The sequence below is a fragment of the Trichechus manatus genome, unplaced genomic scaffold (assembly GCF_000243295.1).
Source record: "Trichechus manatus latirostris isolate Lorelei unplaced genomic scaffold, TriManLat1.0 scaffold00077, whole genome shotgun sequence".
Taxonomy (NCBI): Eukaryota; Metazoa; Chordata; class Mammalia; order Sirenia; family Trichechidae; genus Trichechus; species Trichechus manatus.
In genome coordinates, this window is record NW_004444013.1 from 2,769,822 (window position 1) to 2,796,098 (window position 26,277).

General features: G+C 42.0%; 1 protein-coding gene across 3 annotated transcripts in view; it reads right to left on the bottom strand.

Annotated features, from left to right (window-relative positions):
- The window catches only part of LOC101343880 (general transcription factor II-I repeat domain-containing protein 2B), a 101,862-nt gene that overhangs the window by 31,782 nt on the left and 43,803 nt on the right, over nt 1-26,277 (bottom strand). For 2 of the 3 annotated variants that reach the window (XM_004380849.2, XM_023735300.1), the window contains exons 3-9: nt 23,184-23,322; nt 14,686-14,805; nt 13,203-13,386; nt 12,557-12,585; nt 10,877-10,931; nt 10,466-10,509; nt 2,020-2,097 (exon numbers count right to left, since the gene is read on the bottom strand). In XM_004380849.2, coding sequence (XP_004380906.2) covers nt 2,020-2,097; nt 10,466-10,509; nt 10,877-10,931; nt 12,557-12,585; nt 13,203-13,386; nt 14,686-14,805; nt 23,184-23,322 — 649 coding nt within the window. The remainder of the gene's footprint in view (nt 1-2,019; nt 2,098-10,465; nt 10,510-10,876; nt 10,932-12,556; nt 12,586-13,202; nt 13,387-14,685; nt 14,806-23,183; nt 23,323-26,277) is intronic. The other variant, XM_023735299.1, reaches the window with a different exon arrangement.

The following is a 26,277-nucleotide window of genomic DNA, read 5'->3' on the forward strand; positions in this document are numbered from 1 at the left end:
GAGGGGGAGGGCCTGGCCCAGGGCAGAGCCATGGCAACAGAAATGCTCACTGGTTGCTGCCTTTAGATTTTATGAAAAAAGTTTCTTAGTAAAAGTTACGGAGCAAATTCATAGAGACAGAAAGTAGATCAGAGGTGACCAGGGGCTGGGGGAGGGGCAACAGGGAGTTATTGCTTAACGGGTCTGAGCTTCTGCTCGGGGTGATGAAAACATTTTGGAAGCTGATAATGATGAAAATTGCACAACACTGTGAAAGTAACTTACTGCTGCTGAAATGTACACTTGGTAACAGTTAAGATGGCAAACTTTACACTGTATGGATTTTTGTTGGTGTTAGCTGCCGTTGAGTCGATTCTGACTCATGACGCGTGCGGAGCAGCTGCAGAGTCGCACGGCTCCATAGGGTCTTCAAGACTGTGTGTGATCTTTCAGAAGCACACTGCCAGGCCTGTGTCCCCAGGTGCTGCGGGGTGAGTTCCAACTGTCAACCTTGTAGTTGACAGCACTTAACTCTTCGTGCCACCCAGAGGACCTTATATGTATTTTATCACAATAAAATTTAAAAACAAAACATACAGAAGTGAAAAACAAAAACCTTATGGAGCTACTTAATCCTGCAGGAAATCCTGTAGGGAATTGTCGAAGTTAAGCTTCTGCAGGAAACAGCTGACACTGGATAAACTACACTCTGCCCGCATTCACAAGTTCGCTCAAGGATGGAGGAAGGGGCTGCAGGCTGCACACGGGTTAAAGGAGTAACAGCTGGCATCCAACAGGATGCTGGTCCTTTGTATGGGGGACTGAGCCACGAAATTGCACAGACCACTACCCATGCCACATTTTAAAAGTGTATGTATTTGGCTTTGGTGAGTGGTGTCTGGGGTCTTAAAAGCTAGTGACTGTCCATCTAAGATACATCAATTGGTCCCAACCACCTGGAGTAAAGGAGAATGAAGAAGACCATAGACACAAGGAAAATATTAGCCCAAGAGACAGAAAGGGTCACATAAACCAGAGACTCCATCAGCCTGAGACCGGAAGAACTAGACGGTATAGGGCTACCACCAATGACCGTCCTGACAGGGAACACCACAGAGAGTTCCTGACAGAGCAGGAGAAAAATGGGGTGCAGAACTCAAATTCTAGTAAAAAGACCAGACTGAATGGTTTGATTGAGACTGGAGGGACCCCAGAAGACATGGCCTCTGGACTCTCTGTTAGCCCAAAACTAAAACCATTCCTGAGGCCAACTCTTGAGACAAAGATGAGACTGGACTCTGGGACATAAAATGATACTCGTGAAGAGTGTGCTTCTTAGCTCAAGTAGATACACGAGACTAAATGGGCAGCTCCTGTCTGGAGGCGAGATGAGAAGGCAGAGAGGGTCAGGAGCTGGCTGAATGGACACGGAAAATCCAGGGTGGAAAGGAAGACTGTGCTGTCACAGTATAGGGAGAGCAACTAAGGTCACATAACAATGTCTGTATAAATTTTTGTATGAGAGACTAACTTGAATTGTAAACTTTCACTTAAAGTACAACAATAAAAAAAAAGTGTGTGTATTTGGTATTGTCTTCTGCTGCCCATTTAGCTTGAATGATGACAATGAGGCAACTCTTATTAAGGGTGGGCATTTCAGTTTCTTGACTCTTATCTCTGCCTCTTTTAACTTTTAATATTTTTCCAGCAACACAGGGGACAGGCTGAACAGGCACTAGCTAGGAGAGGGTTAGGGGGAAATATTTCAGGACACACAAATAAGAATACTGAATAGACAAACTCAAGTAAAATGCACTAGGAAACATACAGGTTTTCACGTTTGCCTAAGAGAATATGGGATTAGGCTCAACAGAATCTGTTTTATAACTAAAATTATTCACTCTAAATGGCAGTCGCTAGATGCTAAGAAAAATACATGAAATTCTTATTAATCTTTGCCTGTTTTTCAGATGAGTGGTAAATAAAAATTTCCATCACACATAACTTTTGGAAAGAACATTATTATAAAACAGTTATTACCTTGCAAATTATATTGATAGTAATTAGGATCTTCCGATTCTTTCTTGACTGACACAGCTGCTGCCTTCAGTGAAATTCCTTGGAATGCAAAGGAAATTATAAAATGATGTGTCAGGTCTAAGGCACCAACAGAGAAATATCACCAGCTAAATAACCTCCAGGTTCTGTTTTGATCACAGAGCAACATTACAATCAGCAAAAGAACTTGTAGTTCACTTGCTTTGAACAAGTTTGGCTTATGCGCCACACAACATCTGGCCGTGTATACGTCTGTGGTCCCATAAGACTGTAATAGAGTTCAGAAATCCTGATGGAAGAACTGGAAGTAGCAGACATAACCAGAGTTGTCATTGCAAGAGCTTTCCACACGCAACACATGTATCTTATGCCTTTTGTATACAAAGCGACTGCGCTGCCAGGTATAATGGTACAGCAAACTGTAGAGGGAGGTTATTTGCCCAGCAAATAATATGGTGTTTGCGCAATGTCCGAATCACATAATGTCCCATTGCATAGACCGTACTGTGGACGTTAAGTGATGCATGACCGTATAGAAGGAAAGAAGGAAGGAGGGAGGGTGGGAGAAACAGAGGCAGGGGGAGAGAGAGGGAAGGTTCTAGCTCCCAGTTCTGGTCCCAGATTTCAGAATCTTTCCCTTTCAAGATGGCTGAATATACACATGCATTTACCTGAAATACTGTAAATATTCTTCTGGAATGGAATGAAATGATTCCAAAGCCTGGGGGAAACTACATCAGTAAAACCAAAAGCTCTCAAAAGTGAAGAGTGTGGGAGACTGCAAAAATTAGCCACAAGTTTCTCCCATCCCAGTTTGCACACCCCTTTGCAGTGTGGCTTTCCCACAAACCCTTTTCTGGGGGTGCAGTCTATCTCTCCACCCTTTGAAGCTGGGCCTGGCCATGTGACTCACTTTGGTCAATGGGGCGTTAGCTAATGGGATGGAAGCAGGAGCTCGAAGAGTGTTTGCTGCACCAATACTCATTGCTTCTGGAACCTCATCACCATGGGAACAAGCCTGGGCCAGCCTCCTGGAGGGTGAGACCACAAGGGGAGGGAGGCCCCAGGATGGCCACCACCCAGCTGAGCTGTCCCAGACCACCCAAAGGATTGTGAAAAAGAATCATTGTTATAAGCCATTAAATTCGGGGGTACTTTTATACACTGGAGCCCTGGTGGCACAGCAGTTAAGAGCCCGGATGCTAACCAAAAGGTCGGCAGTTGGAATCCACCAGCTGCTCCTTAAAAACTCAAAATGGGGAAGTTCTACTCTGTCCTACGGGGTCACTATGAGTCAGAATCGACTCAACAGCAATGGGTATGGGTTTTTATACAGCAACAGAAAACCGATACAAAACTTCACATATAATTTAACCATTAATGTTAATAATAGTGTTATGGATTGAATTACACCCTCCCAAAATATGTGTTGTAAATCTTAACCTCTACACCTGTGGTTAAAATCCCATTTGGAAACGGGTGCCTTTGCTATGTTAATGAGGCAGGATTAGTGTAGGGTGTACTTCTTTTTCCCTTTTTTTTTAATTGTTGTAATTAAATGAAGTTTACATTTCAAGTTAGTCTCCCATACAAAATTTTATACATAAATTGTTATGTGACCCTAATTGCTCACCCCATTCTGCGACAGCACACTCCTTCTTTCCACCTGTGATTCCCCATGTCCATTCAACCAGCTCCTAACCCTCTCTGCCTTCCCATCTCACCTCTGGATAGAAGCTGCCCCTTTGGTCTCTTGTATCTACTTGACCAAGAGGCACACTCTTCACGAGTATTACTTTATGTCCCACAGTCCAGTCCAATCCCTGTCTGAAGAGTTGGCCTCAGAAATTGTTTTAGTTCTGGGCTGACAGAGAGTCCAGGGGCCATGCTTTCCGGGGTTCCTCCAGTCTCAGTCAGACCATTAAGTCTGGTCTTCTTACTAGAATTTGAGTTCTGTAGCCCATCTTTCTGCTGCTCCTTCGGAGACTCTCTGTTGTGTTCCCTGTCAGGGCATTCATTGGTGGTAGCTGGGTACCATCTAGTTCTTCGGTCTCAGGTAGTGTAGGGTGTATTTTGAGTCAATTTATTTTGAGAGATAAAAGAAATTAAACAAACAAGCAGAGCAGAGATGGGGAAGAGAGATGCCAAACCATGTGATGACTGCCCAGGAGCAGAAGCTGAAAAGAAGCAAGGACTTTCCCCAGAACCAACAGAGAAAGCCTTCCCCTAGAGCCAGCACCCTGACTGCAGACTTCTAGCCTCCTGAACTATGAGAAAATAAACTTCTGTTTGTTAAAGCCACCCACTTATGGTATTTCTGTTATAGTAGCACTGGAGAACTATGACAAATAGTAAAAGCAAAAATTGTGGCATAGCTCGGTATTCACCGTTTAGCATTAATTCACAAGTTCTGAGGTGTCTTCTGAAACTTCACAGCTCTGTTGGTGTAAGGACAGTGAGAATGGATATTTAAAAGCGTGACTGCCAAAAAGAAAAATTTGACAGAAGAACTGAGGAACAGAATGGACGTGGCTGATGGTCATATTCATGAAATGGAACATTAAGTTGAGGAAATAGCTTAGAATTATGGGATAAAAAGGTAATCTGATGGAAAAGATGTGTGGAAAATTGACACATTGAGGCCTATTACGCATAAAAAGAGAAAAATGTTATCCACGTGCTTGTTTGCAAATGGTTTCGAAGAATTTTCACCAAACTGTTGCACTGTCACCCCTAAAGTGCAGAGAGGATTTGAGGTGCAGAGGGAGAGTCAGGGGGTGGAGTTTTGAGAGGAGGCGTGAAAGTGCAAGGACGGACTTCACTCATCACCACATGGACCTCCAGTGCTTTTAAAATTTCAAGTGTGCACAACTTCTGTAATATTTCATAATAAATTTTTAATTAAAAGTACAAGTTCCAACTTGATCAGGCACTAATAACCCTATTAACAGGAACAGTTGATAAACATGCTCTTCCCATGTGCTTTCAAAGAAAAATTCCTTTTTTAATCCAGACAATTGAGACCAGATTTGACAGTGTAGAATGTGGAATTTGAAATGCTAATGAAAGCAGATTTACTTCAGCCTTTTCTCAAAAGAGAGAGTGAGAGAGAAAGAAAAATTCAAAACCATCTGAATTCTAATTCTATGCAGCAAGCGACTATACAAATATCACAAGAAATAAGACCATCTGATGATGCGTTCTCAGAAGCCTGCGGACAGCTGGAAGCCATCCACACCGCACCATGACACCCACAGTGGAAAGTCATGTTAATGACAAGCATATTTTTGTCCACTCTGTATCTCCAAAGAGAGCCCTCAACAAAGGAGGCCTGTTTAAGGAGGGACAAGAAACACTCACCCATCCCAACAGCTGGTGAGGAAGGTGGGAGGCCGTGGGGCTGTGGGGTGCACTAAGGACCCCCAGGAGACTCATGACTCCACACACCCACCCTCACTGTTTTCCCAGTTACTCAGAAGAGCCTGCTGCTTGGGGATTTTAAATTCTCTTGTGACTACCCAAGACACAGGCAGGATATATTTGGCTTTGAAAAGCATCCGGGGCTAAAATTAAACTGGCAAGAGTTTAAGGCATGCATTTTTGTGGATGAGATTAAGATTCTACAGCTGAATTCTGCAAAGCTGAAATTCTTGGCTCATTTCTTTCCACTACGTTGCGTTGGTTTTACTTAGAACCACTACAGTGGACAGGCGCCATGTTTTCCAGACTCTGTCATTTGAGATGGTGCTTCTATAAGCACATGCTAACATGTGGGTGTGAGGGACACAAGCAACAACTGTTGTGTGAAAGGAGGGTCCTTGGGGATAACAAAGGAGAAGGATGTGGGAAAGAGACCAGCTCAAAGCAGCCTCCATGTTCTGGGACAGGATGGGGGCTGTGAATGCCCTCCCCTAGGAGACTAGTCCGCTGGCACCCCTGGATCCCCTCCTGCGGGATCCTCCTAAGGCCTCTGGGCAAGGGATTCCAGAGGCAGAGGGGCAAACATGACACCACTCTGGAAGGGGGTGCAGAAATCATGCCTTGACTGCTTTAGGGAAGCTGGTGGTCTGCCTTCCATTCTACTCTCACTGAAGTTTCTATTTTCTCTTTTTCCATTTCTTTTCCTCTTACTACTGAATATTGTCGTTCGTTCAGATTAGCATGGATTTAATGGTAACTATATCTCGAACTGTTTATTTCATATTTCTAGGTTGCTTTGAAATCCCTGGGTGGTGTAGTTAACGTGCTCAGCTGCTAACAGAGAAGTTGGAGGTTCTAGTCCACCCAGAGGCAACTTGGAAGAAAGGCCTGGCAATCTACTTCTGAAAAATCGGCCACTGAAAACCCTAGAGAGCACAGCTCTATTCTGGCAAACATGGGGTTATCATCAGTAGGAAGCGACTTGACAGCCACTGGTTGCTGGTTTTTTGTAAGCATGATTAAATTCTAGTTTTACCTTCTTACAGCCAGTTTGTATTAATTTTTATCTTTTTGAGTTTTGGTTTTATGTATTTATTTATTTTAAATTTTCCAACTTTTCCATTTTTAATGCTTTTAATATTTTCTCATCCCTGGTTGAACACATGGCTCTTTAAATTCTGTTCCTATTCTCAACCTTTTAATATTTTTTCCCTAATTAATGTTGTTTCTCTTTTTTTCTGGAGTGAGGAGAGGCAGGGATAGAGGTCAACTACTTTTATCCATAAGGAGGGATTTTTTTCCATGATACATTTTCATAATAATGCATATATATTGTGGAACATCTAGAAATAATAGAAAACTGTAAGAAAGCAGTAAAATAAGACATATCCAAAATGAAAACACTGTGATATCCATAAATCAAGTTATAATTCCAAATGAGTATTTAAGACTTTTTATTCATTTCTCACTCGGAAGTTCTAATTTAAATATAATTAAAGTAATATTTCTTCTGCAAATATATCTACCTAATAACCCATAGCCATTGAGTCGATGCCGACTCATATCGACCCTATAGGACAGAGTAGAACTGCCCCATACGGTTTCCAAGGAGCTGGGTGGTGGAGTCAAACTGCCGACCCTTTGGTTAGCAGCCTGAGCTCTTAATTACTGCGCCACCAGGGCTCTATCTACCTAATAACACCTTTTCTTTCTTTCTTTTTTTACTGTACTTTAGATGAAGGTTTACAGAACAAACTTAGCTTCTCATTAAACAATTAGTACATACGTTGTTTTGTGACACTGGTTGCCAACCCTATGACATGTCAACACTCTCCCCTTCTTGAACTTGGGTTCCCTGTTACCAGCTTTCTGTTGTCTCCTGCCTTCTACTCCTTGCCTGGGTTGGTGTGCCCCTTTAGTCTACTTAATAACACCTTAACTAACAACAACCAGTTGCCATCGAGTCAACGCCGACTAATGGCGACCCCAAGTGTGTCAGTAGAACTGTGCTCCACAGAGTTTTCAATGGCTGATTTTTCAGGAGTAGATCTCCAGGCATTTTTTTCCAACACACCTCTGCGTGGACCAAAACCTCCAACCTTTTGGTTAGAAGCTGAGTGTGTTAAACGTTTGCAACACCCAGAGACTCCAATAATATCTTAGTACCTAGTATTTCCTGAATTAGAAGGTTCTCTTTTCTAGATATTTGAGTAAAATATGATTTTCTGGAGCCCTGGTGGCATAGTGGTTAAGAGTTTGGCTGCTACTTTGCCAAAGAAGACATTCGGGTGGCTAACAGACACATGAGGAAATGCAAGAAACCAAAAGAGACCTGCATAAGTGGAAAAACATACCTTGCTCATGAATAGGAAGACTAAACATTGTGAAAATGTCAATTCTACCCAAAGCGATCTACAGATACAATGCGATCCTGATCCAAATTCAACAACATTTTTTAATGAGATGGAAAAACAAATCACCAACTTCATATGGAAAGGGAAGAGGCCCCGGGTAAGTAAAGCATTACTGAAGAAGAACAACACAATGGGAGACCTCACACTCCCTGATTTTAGAACCTATTATACTGCCACGATAGTCGAAAGAGCCTGGTACTGGTACAACAACAGATACATAGACCAATGGAACAGAACTGAGAATCCAGACATATTCCTCCACCTGTGAGCAGCTGATATTTGACAAAGGCCCCAAATCCATTAACTAGGGAAAAGAGCATCTCTTCAACAAATGGTGATGACATAACTGAATATCGACCTGCAAAAAAATGAAACAAGACCCATACCTTACACCATGCACAAAAACTAACTCAAAATGGATCAAAGACCTAAATATAAAATCTAAAACAATAAAGATCATGGAAGAAAAAAATAGAGACAATGCTAGGAGTCCTAATACATGGCATAAACAGAATACAAACCACAAGTAACAATGCACAAACACCAGAAGAGAAACTAGGTAACTGGGAGTTCCTGGAAATCAAACACTTATGCTCATCAGAAGACTTCACCAAAAGAGTAAAAAGACAACCTACAGACTGGGAAAAAATTTTTAGCTACGACAAATCCGATCAGCATCTAATATCTGAAATCTACAAGATACTGCAAATCCTCAACAACAAAAAGACAACCCAATTAGAAAATGGACAAAGGACATTAAGGTGGCTACCAGACACATGAGAAAATGCTCACGATCATTAGCCATTAGAGAAATGCAGATCAAAACTACAATGAGATATCATCTCACCCCAAAAAGGCTAGTATTAATCCAAAAAACACAAAATAGTAAATGTTGGAGAGGTTGTGGAGAGACTGGAATACTTATACACTGTTGGTGGGAATGTAAAATGGTACAACCACTTTGGAAATCGATTTAGTGCTTCCTTAAAAAGCTAGAAATAGAAGTGTCATACGATTCAGCAATCCCACTCCTTGCAAAATATCCTAGAGAAATAAGAACCATCACATGAATAGACACATGCACACCCATGTTCAACGCAGCACTGTTCACGATAGCAAAAAGATAGAAACAACCTAGGTGCTCATCAACAGACGAAGGGATAAACAAATTATGGTATATTCACACAATGGAATACTATGCAATGATAAAGAACAATGATGAATCCGTGCAACATCTTATAACATGGAGGAATTTGGAAGGCATTATGATGAGTGAATTTAGTCAGTCACATAAGAACAAATATTGTATAAGACCACTATTATAAGAACTCAAGAAAAGGTTTAAACACAGAAGAAAACATTCTTCGATGGTTACGAGGGTGGGGAGGGAGGGAGAGGGGTATTCACTAACTAGATAGTAGGAATTATCTTAGGTGAAGGGAAGGACAACACACACTACAGGGAAGTCAGCACAACTGAACTAAATCTAAAGCTAAGAAGTTTCCTGAATACAACCAAATACTTCTAGGGACAGAGTAGCAGGGGCAGGGGTCTGGGGACCATGGTTTCAGGGGACATCCAGGTCAACTGGCATAACAAAGTTTATTAAGAAAATGTTCTTCATCCCATTTTGATGACTGGTATCTGCGGTCTTAAAAGCTTGCAAGCGACCATCTAAGATGCATCAATTGGTCCCAACCCACCTGTAGCAAAGGACAATGAAGAACACCAAAGACACAAGGAAAGTATTAGCCTAAGAGACACAAAGGGCCACATGAACCAGAGACTTCATCAGTCTGAGACCAGAAGAACTAGATGGTGCCTGGCTATCACCAATGACCACCCTGACAGGGAACACCACAGACAGTCCTTGACGGATCAGGAGAAAAGTGGGGTGCAGAACTCAAATTCTAGTAAAAAGACCAGACTTCATGGTTTGACTGAGACTGGAGGGCCCCTGGAAGACATGGCCCCTGGACTCTCTGTTAGCCTGGAACTAAAACCATTCCTGAAGCCAACTCTTCAGACAAAGATTGGACTGGATTATGAGACAAAAAATGATACTCGTGAAGAGTGTGCTTCTTAGCTTAAATAGACACATGAGAGTAAATAGGCAGCTCCTGTCCAGAGGCGAGATAAGAAGGCAGAGAGAGTCAGGATCTGGTTGAATGGACATGGGAAATCCGGGGTGGAAAGAAAGAATGTGCTGTCACAGTACAGGGAGAGCAACTAGGGTCACATAACAATGTATGTATAAACTTTTGTATGAGAGACTAACTTGAATTGTAAACTTTCACTTAAAGCACAACAATATAAACAAACAAAAAAATAAAGACTTTGGCTGCTAACCAAAAGGTCAGCAGTTTGAATCCACCAGCTGCTCCTTGGAAACCCTATAGGGCAGTTTTCTCTGTCCTATAGGATCACTATGAATTAACAGGTTCTCTTTTCTAGATATTTGAGTAAAATATAATTTTCTATAGGTAAGGCCCCAGTTGAGGGAAATTAGTCTCCTAGTTTCCATTCTTTTTATTAAGACAAAAGTAAGGAATCAAATGACTGCCTACTCAGTACATGATTCTAAAAGTACATACCAGACTCTTCTGTGGGTTCAGTTTTCACTTTGATGGGGCCACAGCTGAAAGGAGAAGGGAACCCTGGTCACGAAGGGAAGGTGAGAGCAACCACAGGTACCAGACACACTGCATTCAAAGGCCTGGATGGATGCCCAGGCCATTGATTACTCCTCAAAACTGCCTCAACATTAACATTAACTTTCTGAATGATCTGCTACAAAATTAAAGTTGTTAACCGGATATAGTCTTATAACTTTAAGCATCCTTCTGAATAAAGAATGCAGAACAAAGGAAGAAAGAATAAGGTATTAACCCTTCATACTGCACTTTAAATGATACAAGGCACTAGGCTGCCTTTTCACAGTCTAAAAACTAACTCTGTGGTTCGATGTGGATTTTATTCTTTGTGCCATTGGAAGTGTCCTTTACCTTTCACCTGGCAACACGGCTGCTCTTTCAGCATCTGTCACCATCACATGAGTACCTATACAGGAATAAAAGGACACATACGAGCTTCCTTTAGTACCTTGAAATAGGACTAACATTCCACAGACCTATAAATTGAAAGCACATGCAGAGAAAACTGAACTCCTGGCTCCAGGTCACCGTGGAAGAGTAGTGGGGAAGGATACCAGCCGCCATGCTCTGGGGTGAGATGGGGAGTGGGGTGAAGAGCAGACTGGGGCCAGAAGGCGTGGGTGTGGACACTAGCCTCACTACTAAACCTCCTCGTGCCTCAGTTTCCTCATCAGAAAATGGTGGTTGTGTGAGGATTAATTAATACGTGCCAAGTGCTTCAGGACAGTGCCTGGGTATAGTAGGCACTTGCTAAGTGTCGGCTGCTACTATTACTATAATCATTGTTATTATTCTACAATGAAGACACAAATGACCAGGGCATAATCACCTGGTCACCTGCCATCTGCCTCCCTCTAACCCCCTCTTCAGTACGTGCTGGAGGAGTACAGAGATGCACAGCTGCTCCAGAAACGAGCTCAGCCTGTAATCAGCTAGTGGCGCAGAAGCACCGAGCCACGGTGTGGCGTCACCCCCACATCCCGGTCGTGCTCCTTGGAACCATGCCACCCCCCACACCTGTGCCGTCTCGTCACTCCAACTGCACAGGCTCAATGTGACACCCTCTTTTGCTCCAGTCTTTCATGAACAGCTATGACCCAAGGCTTCCAACTACATTCCAGAACAATCATTTGAGAAAATAAGAGATGGGCACAGGCGGATCCCTAAATGCTTCTGGTAAAATTATTTTTTTGTCTCTTCATCATAATTGGAGCTCTGATGGTGCAGTGGTTAACAGCGTGGCTGCTAACCAAAAGGTCAGGAGTTCGACTCCACCAGCTGCTCCTTGGAAACCCTATGGGGCAGTTCTACTCTGTCCTACAGGATCGCTATGAGTTGGAATCAACTCAATGGCAATGGGTTTGGTTTGGGTTTTTTTCATCATAATTTAAAGAGCAGGTGCGGGTTCTGGTTTTTACTTTTTTTTACTAAAGCTTTCAACACTGGTGGCTCACCCACAGCCTCTTCCACATGGCCCATCACAGGGAGTGGGCTTCCTGGGAGAATCAGGGTGCTGAGACCCTGCTAATCACAAAGGCCACTCCTACTGGAAACCCTTCTCACCAACAATTCTAAGCCCTCCCTGGGGACTCTGGACACTTCCTCAGCCATCCTGAGAGCACCACAGGCCACCCTGGCTCTCCATGAGTCTCAGAAGCCCGGTACGGGCACACAGCCCAGACCCCTGCCCAAACCCAACAATGCCTAGCCTGTGGCTGGAAGTTCATGGCCTAAAGTGACTCCCCGTATCCATGAGCTCCTGTAGACGAGGGCAAGGTGAGCCTCGCCGTCCCCCATGGAGGACACAGAGGCTCACTGGCATTCAAGCTGGAGGGGGGCTGTCTGCCCCTGGACTGCATGTCCCCTACAAATGTCGTGATCCCCCACCCTGGAATGTCAAGGGTTGTCTCTTCAATGAAGTGAAAGCAAAGAATAAAAAAGTTCTACAATGTACAAAGCTTGCATTTTAATTAAGGAAAGCAGAATTGGTTTAGCAACTAAGTGTCGCCATGAGGCAGAAGCCTCACTTACCTAGCTGATCTGCTGGGTCCAGGAGAAGTCTGTAAGAAGAAAAGCAGTAGATTACCCCACATGAAAACTTAAAAAGACAGTATTAAACACCCGAATCCACCCCATGGTGCTGTGGTGCTGGGAGTTCTGCCACTGGTATTTCAAATACCAACAGCGTCACCCGTGGTGGACAGGTTTCAGTAGAGCTTTCAGTCTAAGACAGACTAGGAAGAAAAGCCTGGCGATCTACTTCTGAAAATCAGCCAATGAAAACCTTATGGATCACAACAGAACACTGTATGACTCACTTGTTTCGGACATGCCATCAGGAGGGATCCAGTACCAGAGGAGGACACCATGTTTGGTGAAGTAGAGGGCCAGTGAGGGTGAGGGAGACCCTTGGTGAGATGGATTGACATAATAACCACAACAATGGATTTGAACATGCTGGCGACTATGAGGGTGACGCAGGACTGGGCAACACTTTGTTCTGCTGTACATGAAACTGTCATGAGTCGGAGTCGACTCGATGGCAGCTATCTGTCTATCTAAACATCTGAATAGTGAATTTCTAAATATAACAGGACGTAGTTAAAAAATAATTAAAATTAAGCAGCCAGTTTGTCTTTAAATGAACTAACGGTTATGAGGGGAGGGATGATGCCACCTATTTGTGATGAATGAAATCCTGGCTTTGTTCTCCAAAATCCACTTCAGGGTTGCAAGATCATAATTCTCAGGGTGTTTAAAGGCAACTCCTTCCGGTAGCCCCTGCACTACCACAGCCGACTGGTCTCTCAGCATCTTCTCATATGGAACAGGTACCATTGCTGTTGTGCCCAAGGCTTTACCTAGAAAAAGAGGTAAAATGCCTTTAAGTGCTATGAGCATAAAACTCTACCAGTCAGCTTAACTGAACACAATAAACAAATACATGTGGTGACACTGGGCTCTGAAGATATATTGAACACATAAATTTATTCCTCTATATCCAAAGTTAATAAAATTCCCAACCAAAGGGTCAAAATAGAAAATTTATACATGGTTTCATTTTAAAACATTCACATAAAAGGGGAAAATAATAGGTTTCTTGCCCCATTCTCTTGTAGGTTGTACAATTTGGGGCATCGCCCCAGCATCCTCAGAACTGCAGAAGAGCCCCCGCTTGGTCACCTAGGCTGCAGTCGAAAGAGGATGGGAGCCCCCCACCCAGGCTTAACCGTCGTGACATCACACCACACAAGTTAGGGCAACACTCCTGTGGAAGAAGTTATGAAGTCAACATGGTGTCATGTTAGCCTGTTTGTCTACACTGGCTAACAAGACCTGAGGTGCTGGAGCCCCATTTCTCATAGAAAAGTGTAGCCTGAGACCCAAAATACCCCATGCTGGGGGTCCCCAAAGTCAAATGCTCACAGGGATCTGCAGGTTACATAAAATGTGTGAAGCTGTCTAGGAATGGTGCAACAGGCTCTAGGATGCTAAGGCGCTTATATTGTAATTAAGTATAACACCTGCACGGTTATTCAGTTATCCAGCTTTTAAAAGTACAGAGTCGGTGAAAGCCAGGGAAACCCTCAATGAGACGGACTGACACAACAGCCCCAGCGATGGACTCCAACAGACCAGCGATCGTGAAGATGCTGCAGGACAGGACCACGTTTCCTTCTGTTATACCAAAGGTGGCCACGAGGTGGAACTGACTCAATGGCAGCTAACAACGAGAGCTTTTAAAAACACTTGGCTCTGTGTAGGTAAAAACACTGTGTAGGTACTTTTTTTTAAATCCCTTTCTGAATGCTGTAGAAATGCACAGGTAGGTGGAGAGATGAGTGAGGGTGAGGGTGGTGACTGAACCAACAGTGGACATCTTCAATAATTCCACTGGCCTTGGTGTGGGACTTCTTACAGTGAGTGGAAGCAAGGAATGAAGTCAGGTCAGTATGGAAGACTCGATGGATCCGACGAGATCAAGCTGTCTTCTGGAAGAACATTAATCTGGTACTTAAGAATTGGATGTTCACTTTATGAGAAGATGGATTTTAAAATTTCAGAAACATTTTAAACAGTTACACCAGTAAAATCATCCGCAACCCTGTCCTGCTCCTCAATAAGCTATTTAGAGAATCAGTGCCGAACATGCATTATACCGTAACAAAAGCAGAAATGGTCTTCGACTGCTTTTCGGAGGATTTCGGTCTCTCCCGAGTCGGCATGCATTCCGTTCTCGGGGTAGGGAGGTTTCGTCTCCTGCAGTCCTTCGGCAACGCCTGTGAATGGATGATTGGCACAAAGTCAATATCCGCCCATTTGTACAGTACACCTCCTTCATTCTGTTTCTGCTACTGAAAGGAAAAGAGAAAAAAAGGAATACACATGAAACAAGATCTTTTAATTAAAAAAAAAAAAAAAGATTTGTGATAAGCAGGATAATACGAGATACAGTGATCATCCCTAGAATAAATCTATTGCTAAAGAACTACAAAGAATTCAACACACGGGGAAATGTTAGAAGTTTATTTTTTTAATGTATTTTATTTTTTGTGTTGAGAATGTACACAGCAAAACATATACCAATTCAACAATTTCTACATGTACAATTCAGTGACACTGATTACACTGTCACCGAGTTGCGCAACCATTCTCACCCTCCTTTTCCGAACTGTTCCTCCCCCATTAACATAAACTCATTGCCCCCTAAGCTTCTTACCCAGCCTTTCAAGTTGCTGTTGTGAATTTGATCCCATACAGATAGTTCTTAAAAGAGCACACTGCTCAAGGCAGACATTCGTTACTAGTTAAGCTAAACTATCATCTGGTTTAAAGAAGACCTCAGGGGATATTTTTGGTTTAAGGTTTAAAGATTATCTTAGGGCAGCAGTTTTGGCGACACAGGAAATATTAGAAGCTTTAAAGGAAATTATTTTATAACAAAATCTTATTAGCTATACAGTTGAAAAGTAACAACAATTGCATTGGAAGACCTTCACCACTGAACACATTCAAGCCCCTCCCCTCTGCCATCAACTGCTACTCCAAAAGTTTTGAAACTGACTGTATTAATCGGAAATCAGACAAATCACACAGTAATTTGAACCGGAAAATCCAGTGAAACCTGTGAGAGATGGAACTCAACAGGGCTGCCTTGTTTTTCTGACTCTCACAAGTTTTCTGCCTTCAACAGGGTGCAGTCTTACTTCTCTATTGCTCTCTATTAAGAATCCTACCTCCTAAACACCCAGAAAGGGTTTCTTTTCTACTTTATAGAAAATAAACTAAACCATTTTTTATGATTTGCATGTTTATTCAAATTATGTACAGATATGTGCATATACTATTCAAACAAAGATACAGGTAAAATTCAGTTTTTAATAAAAACATCTAACATCAACTGTTCAGTTTGTTTTGGTTTTTGATGAAATTACTGAAACAAATTTCTAAGTCCGTAGCCTTATTGAAAACTCTTGGTCTCCTTTAACTTTCAAATTCCTTCAAAGCCTTTATGTAGCTGAAAACCTGCGTTTGACTTAAAGGCTCCAGCTCTTCTAACAGTAGGTCTTCATCATCTTCATCTTTAGATTGCCAGTCCACAATTTCTTGCAGGTTTATATCGTCCATTTCTGTGGCAATTTCTTTGTCGACATCAGTGTAAGATGTGGCAGTGACCCTATTTTCTGAAACACCACTATAAATGTCATTCATTGCGCCCTGAATCTGCATATGTTATTGGGCTCGGTAACGGTTTCGTTCTGTACACTATCGCCACAACCAAATCAGAAACCGCAGTTCTAAAAACATTTTTTTAAAATTTCTTCCTTAATCATTTTGGTTGATTGCTTAAGAAATGCAATTGCATCAAGGACATCGATTTTCCCCAAAATCTCCAATGCCATTTTGCACATCCCAATGTTGGCAATCATCTTCTGAAGCAATAGCTTCCTGTAGTTTACTTATATTCTGGATAAGCCATTATCCAGAGGTTGTAGGACTGACATCGCAGATGGTAGGAAAAAAATAATTTAATATTGGACAAGGACAGTGACCTATGACAAGTAGCACTGTGAACAAAGAATGCTTCGATTTTGTTTTTTCATGCTATTGTTTATTTAAAAACTCTTCGTAAATTGCTCCCGTCAGTCAAGCTTTTTCATTCCATTTCCATTCTACTGAAAGCTGATTAATTTTCATATTCTTGAAGCAGCATGGTTTCTCGTTCTTTCCAGTTACCCATGGTTTCTCAAATGTCCCATCCGCTAACGTGGTCAAGAGGACAGGAAGCCATTCTTTTGAAAACTGACCCCATGAGCATTTTTCCCCTTTGATTTTCAGGGTCCTGTTAGGCTTTGCCCTGTAAAGTAGAAAAGTCTCATCAGTGTCTGCAATGTTTTTAGGATCATACCCCTGATGATTTTTAATTCTGTGAATCAGTTTTGAACGTCTTTGTCAATCTCATTAGACTCCCCACAAGCTACATTGCAAGTGATTCCATGGTTTTTTTTTTTGAAGCTGTGAAGCTACCTGTTAGACACTGAGAATCCATCAACTTTTAAAACTTTCCCGCTTCCTCTGCCTTTGATTGCAGGATAGGTCCTGAAATGGGAACATTTTTTGGTTGATGCTTGAAGAAACCACTCCGAAACAGCTTTGCTGGTTTCTGCGAAATTTACATCCCTTCCTTTCTTGACAGTGACATTGGTGCTGCTCAGTTATTTTTCAATTATTTTAGCCTTTTCCCTCATAACTGAATACATCTGCGTTTTGCCGCACTTAATTACAGCCTCCTTGACATTCTTTTTCTCTTCAGTTAATATTTTGACAACGTCAAATTTTTTCTTTCAGAGATAAATTTCTTACTCTCTTGTCCATGGCTGTGAAGGAATAAACTTTCTTAAAAAGGAAACAGAAAGACTATAAGTTCTTATAAAAATTAAGGAACCTATGATCTTCTCAAAAGAAAGAAAAAAATGAAAACTATCAACATCATTATATGATGAAAGTTAGCACACTTCAGGAAAATATTTAAGAAAAAGAACTACATGAGAAGAATGTCTTTGCTTTTGTACACACATTGAATGTGTTAAGTGAGGAAATGCTTCTCTATCTTTTGGGCAAAACAAGAAATTTTGAAGGAAAGAATTTCAAGGAAACGAAGGAGTGGGTTTTGAAAACTATAATAACGTATCAAAACTACAAATAGCTAAAGCGAACTAAAAATTAAGGGTAAGGATAAAAGATCACAAGACAAGAAAAAAAGTGTGCTCTGCTAGCTTTTAATGAAAATAAAGGAATTTATTAGTATCTCTTACCTTCTTCCAAACTAATGGATGGTGTTCCTCGCTAGAAACAATTAACAGGCAAAAATGTAAATACAGGTACTCAGAGAACAGTAGTGATGGGCAGTGTGCCACGCACGCGCAGTAACAACGCAAAACGAAGTGGAAGGCTGAGCCTTTGTCTCTGACTCTTGTCAACTCCTGCAACTATTTTTGGCTTTAGCATCTGTACTTCCTTGTATTTGGGCTGCAATACCAAGCACATCTTGCAGGTTATGGCTTTCAGAGAATATTTATTAAGCTGAAGTAATTGTTTTAGTGGAAAATATTTGCGTTTTCCTTCTCTGACAGGTTTCCACTTTACACCAGTTCTGGCTTTTGCAGGTTTTACTGTTAAAGACTCACTACCCGGTAACAAGGGATCAACCACCAAGGGGTAATGAGGACTCTAACGAATTAACAGGGAGTGGCCACTACTGGTAGGGCTGAGGCAGAGCACCCGAGGAGGAACAAGTCTGGAAGAGGCTGCTCAACACCCCAGGGATGAGATCCAGACTTCTCTGGAGAGGACGTGGCCGCAGTCTATGGGATGGCCGACAAGTCTCCTGAGGTGTACAAGCTGGGGCTGGCAATCCAGGGCCGGCCCTCTGGGGTGCCAGTGGAAATCACTGACAAGCTGCCCACTGGGTGGCTACTGCAAGGAAACTGCCCCTTGGGGTGCTGGCACAACTGTCTGGAAGTGATCTAGGAGGAGGATGCCAAGAGAACTTGCTGGGGGCTGCTTGCTCTCTGGGGCACTGGCGGAAGTCCCTGGGAAACTGCCTTTGGGTATGGTGTTGCTGAAATTCACTCAGAAGCCTCCTTCTGGGACTTCTGTGAGACTTGCTGGGAAGCTGGCTGGAGCACCAGTGGAAATGACTGCGAAGCTGCATGTGGTAGGGTGTCACTGAAATTCACTGGAGGTGAGCACCACTGGGCATCCCAAACACTGCTGGTCATCATGTGTCACAGGCACGAGCAGGAGAGCCCAACAGGACCAGAAGAAAAAAGCCCCTTCCTCCTCCTGTGTCCCTCCTGAGGCCTCTCCTGACGAAGGTAATCACTGTGCCAGCTGCCAAAGGAGAAATGTTTAGAGGCTCCAATCTCACAAAGCAGGGGTGAGATGGTATATCTCACTGTAGTTTTGATTTGCATCTCTCTAAGGGCCAATGGCTACAACGATGGGCTCAAGCATAGCAACAGTTGTGAGGACGGCGCAGGACTGGGCAATGTTTTGTTCTGTTTTACATAGGGTCACTACGAGTCAGAAGCAACTCGATGGCATCCAACGACGACAAATGGCTAATGAATGTGAACACCTTTTCATGTACTTGTTGGCCACCTGAATGTCCTGTTTGGTGAAGTGTCTGTTCATGTCATTTGCCCATTTTTTTGGCTAGATTGTCTTTTTGTTGTTGAGCTGTTGAAGTTTTCTGTATATTTTAGAGATTAGACCCTTATCAGATACGTAGCTGCCAAAGATTTTTTCCCAGCCTGTAGGTTCTGTTTTTATTCCCTTGCTGAAGTCATTTTTTGATGAACATTAAGTATTTAATTTTTGGGTGGTCTCAGTTATCTAATTTATCTTCTGTCATTCCAGCATTTTTAGTTTTGTTTGACAGACTATTTATTCTGAAAATTAGGTCCCCTAGTTTTGATCCTATGTTATCTTCCAGGAACTTCACAGTTCTAGCTTTAACATTTAGGTCTTTGATCCATTTTGAGTTAGTTTTTGTGCATGTTGTGAGATATGGATCCTGATTCATTTTTCTGCATAAGGACATCAAGTTTTCTCAGCACTGTTTGTTGAAGAGACTGCTTCTTCCCCATTGATAATGTGCTTTTGATGCCATTACACAATGATTTTTCCTTCTCTCCAAAACAATTTCTAAGGAAACAAACATCACATATTCAAGAATCACATCCAGCATTCCAGTCCCAGTAATGGTAGAGAAGACTGTTTCTGCCAATAACAATGATTAGCAATGGACAAGATTTTAAAATCAACTATTTGGTTTTTTTTTGTTTTTGCTTTTTAAATTTTTTTTTATTATACTTTAGATGAAGGTTTACAGAACAAATAGTTTCTCATTAAACAGTTAGTACACATGTTGTTTTATGACATTGGTTAACAACACCACAACATGTCAACACTCTCTCTTCTAGACCTTGGGTTCCCTATTACCAGCTTTTCTGTCCCCTCCTGCCTTCTAGACCTTGTCCCTGGGCTGTTGTGGCCCACTAGCCTCGTTTTGTTTTATGGGCCTGTCTAATCTTTGGCTGAAGGGTGAACCTCGGGAGTGACTTCATTACTGAGCTAAAAGGGTGTCCGGGGGTCATACTCTCGGGGTTTCTCCAGTCTCTGTCAGGCCAGTAAGTCTGGTCTTTTTCTGTGAGTTAGAATTTTGTTCTACATTTTTCTCCAGCTCTGTCTGGGACCCTCTGTTGTGATCCCTGTCAGAGCAGTAAAATCAACTATTTGAAAGCATCAGAGAACACCAGAAACAGACAGACACCGGAGGGAATGCTGCACTTGACAGGAGGGACGCCTGCATCCCGGGTAACATCTACATTTAACTGGCTTTTTCCCTGTGGGGGCTTCTTAGTTTCTGTGGTACACGGGAGACTAGAGCTCAGACATAAAGCACAGTCGTAGTAGAGTGAGGAAGCCTATATCAGAGGTGGGAACTGAGACAGTAGCTGGAAATTGAGGGGGAAAGTCCTAGAAAAGAGCAAGCCACAGAGGTGGGAGCCCGAATGTTGTGTTGTTAGCCCCTGTCGAGTTGGCCCATGTCTCATGCACAACAGAACAAAACGCTACCCTTGTGATCCACAGGATTTTAACTGGCTGATCTTTGGAAGTAGATCACCAGGCCTTTCTTCCTTAGTCCATCTTGTCTAGAAGTTCCCCAGAGACCTGCTCAGCATCATAGCAACACACAAGCCTGGATGGTAGCTGTGCATGAGATGTATTAGCCAGGAATCAAACCTGGGTCTTCCACATGGAAGGCGAGAATTCAACCACTGAACCACCGCTCCCCAGGGAGCCCCAATACCTTCATATAAATTTCCCTCAAATTCTTGACTGACCCTTCAACTGCAAGCACAGGGTGAGATACTAAGGAAAAGCAACATTTGGAAGCTAAAGAGCTAAGCAGAGATTTAAATCGTCGTGTGATGCTGGGAAGACAGAGTTTGAAATTCAAGTCCTGCCAAGTTAAAGAAGCTTGATAAACACCTCATGAGCCCCCAGAAAGGGCACACCTTAGGAGTAGGGCTACGTTCTAAGACTAAGGGTGATGCCCTAGGATACAAGGCGAAATCAGCTTAGACTGGTCTTAACAAGATACACCATGCAATATTAATCACAAGAAAGCTGATGTGGCTTTGGACAAAGTAGGCTTCAAGATGAGGAGCATAACTAGACGCAAAGAAGAATATTTCATAAGGAAAAAAGGGTCAATTTACTAGGAAGACATTACAGTTTTAAAGATGTATGTATCTAATAACATAGCTTCAACATACATGAAGCAAAAATACTAACTAAAAGGAGGGACAAATACACAATATATTTGGAGATTTTAACACTCTTCTATCAGTAATTGATAGAACAAGCAGAAAGTACACAGATGAAGTGAATAACATCATTTCAAACCATGTGCTAAGCCATAAAATAAGTATCAATAAATTGAGAAGGACTGAAATCATATGGAGTATGTTTTTAGGCTACAACAGGATTAAAGTAGAAATAACTAAGAACAAAAACAAAAAATCCCCAAAGACTGACCTAAAATCCCCAAAGATCCAGAAATTAAACAACATGCTTCAAAGTAACCCATGGGTCAAAAAAGAAATTACTTGGGATATTAGGAGATATTGTGAACTAAAAGATAACGAAAACACAACCTATCAAAATCTGTAAGATGTAGCTAAAGCAGAGCCTGGAGGGAAAATTATAACCTTAAATGAATATAATAGAAAAAAAATAAAGTCAATGATGTACCAAATCAAGAAGCTAGAAAAGAAAAGCAATTAAACTGAAAGAAAATATAAGGAAAGTCATAAAGATAAGAGCAAAAATAAATGACAAAGAAAATAGATAAACAATAGAGAAAATCAACCAAGCCACAAGTTGGTTCATTGGGAAGATAAATAAAATGGATGAATCCCTTGAAAGACTGATCAAGGAAAAGAAGAAAACACAAACTATCAACATCAGAAACAAAAAAAGAGATATCAATATAGATCCTATGGACAGACGTTAAAATAATAAAGGAAATATTATAAAGCATTTTATGCCAACAACGTTGACAACCTGGATGAAATAAACAAATAACCTGAAAAATAAAGTTTAGTGAAATGGACAGAAGAAGACATAGAAAATATGAGGAACCCTATATCTGAAAAGTTAGCATGCAACTACAAAACTTAAAATAGTACATCTGCAATTAAATTTCATAAAGGAGCCCTGGTGGTGCAGTGGTTAAGCACTACGCTGCTAACCAAAAGGTTGTCAGTTCGAACCCACCAATTGCAAGAGAAACATGTAGTGATCTGCTCCCATAAAGATTACAGCCTTGGAAATGCCACTGGGCAGTTCTACTCTGTCCTATAGGGTCACTGCCAGCCGGAATTGACTCGACAGCACACTACAACATGCACCTTCACACCCTCTAACAAATCTTTTAGTTTTTTCTTTTTAACCCTTTCTTGGTTCCAGGGAATACTAAATTGCTAACTCAATACCTGGTAGAAAATTCACAGCGGTAGGGCTAATCACCACAGAAGGTGTAGGTTTTATGCTCAAGAGCAATGTCCCTCACTGAGTTCCACGATCATTTATGCTCATTAATGCTGCCTCTTGGACTCTCGTATCACACATTGGCATACTGAAGGAAATGAAAGTCCCACAGTAAAAAAAAGTGAAAAAGGTTTAATTGCATAATGGTTAACAGAGGGTAACACCCGTTTCTTGACATACCTAACAAGACCTGAAAGAGTTTTCCCTTTCCTCTGGGAAGGACTAAAATAAGAGTACTTTCTAAAATGTGGGTTTATTTTAGGAATTAAAGGCAATTTTTTCTATGTTCTTCAGACATATTCCACAAAACCAGAGTATAGCTGAAGACAGAGGACAAAATACACTGACCATTTTTCTTGGACTCTTCAGAGTTAAGTAGCTATTCATTTTGTCTGCCTAGTCAAAGGAGATACGTCAGGACCATTTTTAGCATAATGCTCATGATATCTTAGAAGAAAATATTACATAAATCTTGCCCTCAAACATTTCGATTTAAGATTTATGAAATGCAAAGAATAAAATTATTAACACCTACAGTATTTTGCAAAATCTTTCTGAAAATCTGTCCTGGCGTTGACAAAGGCGCATCCTTTCTCGGTCCCAACGACAAACACGTCTGTTTCATACATTGCGATGCAGGCCACTTCAGCCTTGGACTTGGCCAGTTCCTTACACTGGAATAGAAAGAAAAAGGATGCAATATATACAAGGGCAGGTTCAAATTTTGTGGGGCCTGAGATGCCTGCTTTAAGAAAAGAATACAAAATTTTACACAAAAGGAACATTTATTTAAAATGAGAAAAAAAAAAACCAAAAAATAAATTTATGAAGCAAATATCATAAATATCATAAAACCTAGAGACGAACATAAGAGTTTTATTAACTGCCGGACATGCCTCTCCAACATGCCTTTTTTCCTACATTGTTGGCTGCAGACTCTTTCATCGCCTCTTCACAGGACAACAGTCTTATAATATCATTTTCTATGGAGAGAATAAAAGATAATTTACTATTTCCTCTAGCATGGCTGACTGATGGCAAGCAAAGAGACAGACAGATAGTTGCCATAGAGTTAACTCGAGTCACGGTGTCTTTACGTACAACAGAACGAAATGTTGCCTGGTCCGGCGTCACCCTCACAATCGCCGGCATGTTCCAGTCCATCATTGCGGCAACTATGCCAATCCATCTCACCAAGGGTCTCCCTTGCCTTTGCTGGCCCTCCATTTCACCAAACATAATGTTCTCCTCCAGCAGCTGATCCTTCCTGATGACTTGTCGAAAGCAATTGAGTTAGACAATGTTCTGTTATGATCCATAAGGTTTTCACTGGCTGATTTTCAGAAGTATATCATGTCTTTCTTCTTAGTCTGTCTTAGTCTGGAAGCTCCACTGAAACCTGTCCACCATGGGTGACCCTTCTGGTATTTCAAATACCATGGCATAGCTTCCAGCATCACAACAACCTTTTTGATGGTTAAAAAAAAAAAACAAAAAACAAAACCTGTTGCCATCTGTCATGGATTGAATTATGTCCCCCCAAAAATGTGTGTATCAACTTGGCTAGGTCATGATTCCCAGTATTGTATGATTGTCTACTATTTTATCTTCTGATGTGATTTCCCTGTATGTTATAAATTCTATCACTATGATGTAATAAGATGGATTAGCAGCAGTTATACTGATGAGGTCTACAAGACTAGGTAGTGTCTTAAGCCAATCTCTTTTGAGACATAAAAGAGAGAAGCGAGCAGAGAGACATGGGGACCTCATACCACCAAGCAAGCAGTGCCAGGAGCAGAGCATGTCCTTTGGACTTGAGGTTCCTGCACTGAGATGCTCCCAGAACAAGGGAAGACTGATGACAAGGACCTTCCTCCAGAGCTGACAGAGAAAGCATTCCTTGGACTGATGCCCTGAATTTGGACTTGTAGCCTACTAGACTGTGAGAGAATAAACTTCTCTTTGTTAAAGCCATCCACTTGTGGTATTTCTGTTATATCAGCACCAGATGCCTAAGATACTGTTGAGTCGATTCTGACTCATAATGACCCTATAGGACAGAGTAGAACTGGGGGTTTCCAAGGCTGTAATCTTTCTGGAAGCAGACTGCCACACCTTTCTCCTGTGCAGCAGCTGGTGGATTTGAACTGCTGACCTTTCAGTTAGCAGCCGAGTGTTTAACCACGGTGTAACCAGGATGCATAAAACATGCAAATTCACACACAGGCACAATTGCTGTCTATGGCAGTGCTACAGCTTTATGTCTTACAGACACAAGAATTCTGATAAATTCTATTTTGTGTAATTACTGTCACAAATTTAAAAGAATGCTTAGTGTACTTACAAATGTATGTGCTGCATTATTGAGTACATTCCTGACCAGGGAGAACTTGTGTTTTGACAAGGCATCAATGAGAACCAAATCCTCTGTTTACAATTTCACACCTTTAATGACTGGAAGAATTTTCTACAAATAGCTTCTGGCTCTGTACATTTAAAACCTTTTTTCTCCTCTACAACTCCTACTTCTGAAACTGAGCTTATAGGACACGTGCGCACCTCGGTACGACCTCGGGCCTTGATGTCATGTTACCAGGTGAGTAGACACAGTGGACTGTGGGTGCATTCCTGGAAGCCATCCTGCACCAGGAAGCCTAGCAATAACTCACCTATGCACAGAAATAACAGCAAGCCACATAACGCATACTACTACACTACAACTAAATGTATCCCCAATTCAGCTTCTCTTTATCGAGATCCCAAAGATGCCAACGTCCACTCCATCCACACTGACACAGGGGACTGTGGTAGGCAGAATAATGGCCCCTCAACCAAAACCTGCTGCTGTCAAGTCGATTCATAGAGAGTAGAACTGCCCCATGAGGTTTCCAAGGCTGTAATCTTTATGGAAGCAGACTGCCACATCTTTCTCCTGCAAAGCAGCTGGTAGGTTCAAATCGCCAACCTTTTGGTTATATGCCGAGGACTTAACCACTGCACCACCACAGCCCCTAATGCCCCCCACCTTGCAGCTGTCCAAATCCTAATCTCCAGAACCTATGAATATGTTACCTTATGTACCTTATATAGCAAAAGGGATTTACAGATGTGATTAAATTAAGGATCTTTAGATGAGAAGATTATCCTGGATTATCTGGGTGGGTTCCATGAAATCATAACAGTCCTTATAAACAAAACAGGGAGGCAAAGGAAGAGATGTGACAATGGATAAGAGGTCAGCAGTGCCACCGCTGAAAGGGCCATGAGCCAAGGGATGTGGGCAGCCTCTAGAAGCTGGAAAGGCAAGGCATGGATTTTCCCCCAGAGCCTCCAGAAGAAACGCAGCCCTGATGATGCAGCCTTGAGTTTAGCTCCATAATAACACTCATTTTCTGACTTCTGACCTATAGAAAGCCCATTGCTGTCGAGTCAATTCCCACTCATAGCAACCCTATAGGACAGAGTAGAACTGCCCCATAAGGTTTCCAAGAAGCAGCTGGTGAATTCAAACTGTCGACCTTTTGGTTAGCAGCCGAGCTCTTAACCACTGTGCCACCAGGGCTCCCTGACCTATAGAACTGTAAGATAATAAACTTGTGCTGTTTTATGCCACTAAGTTTGTGGTG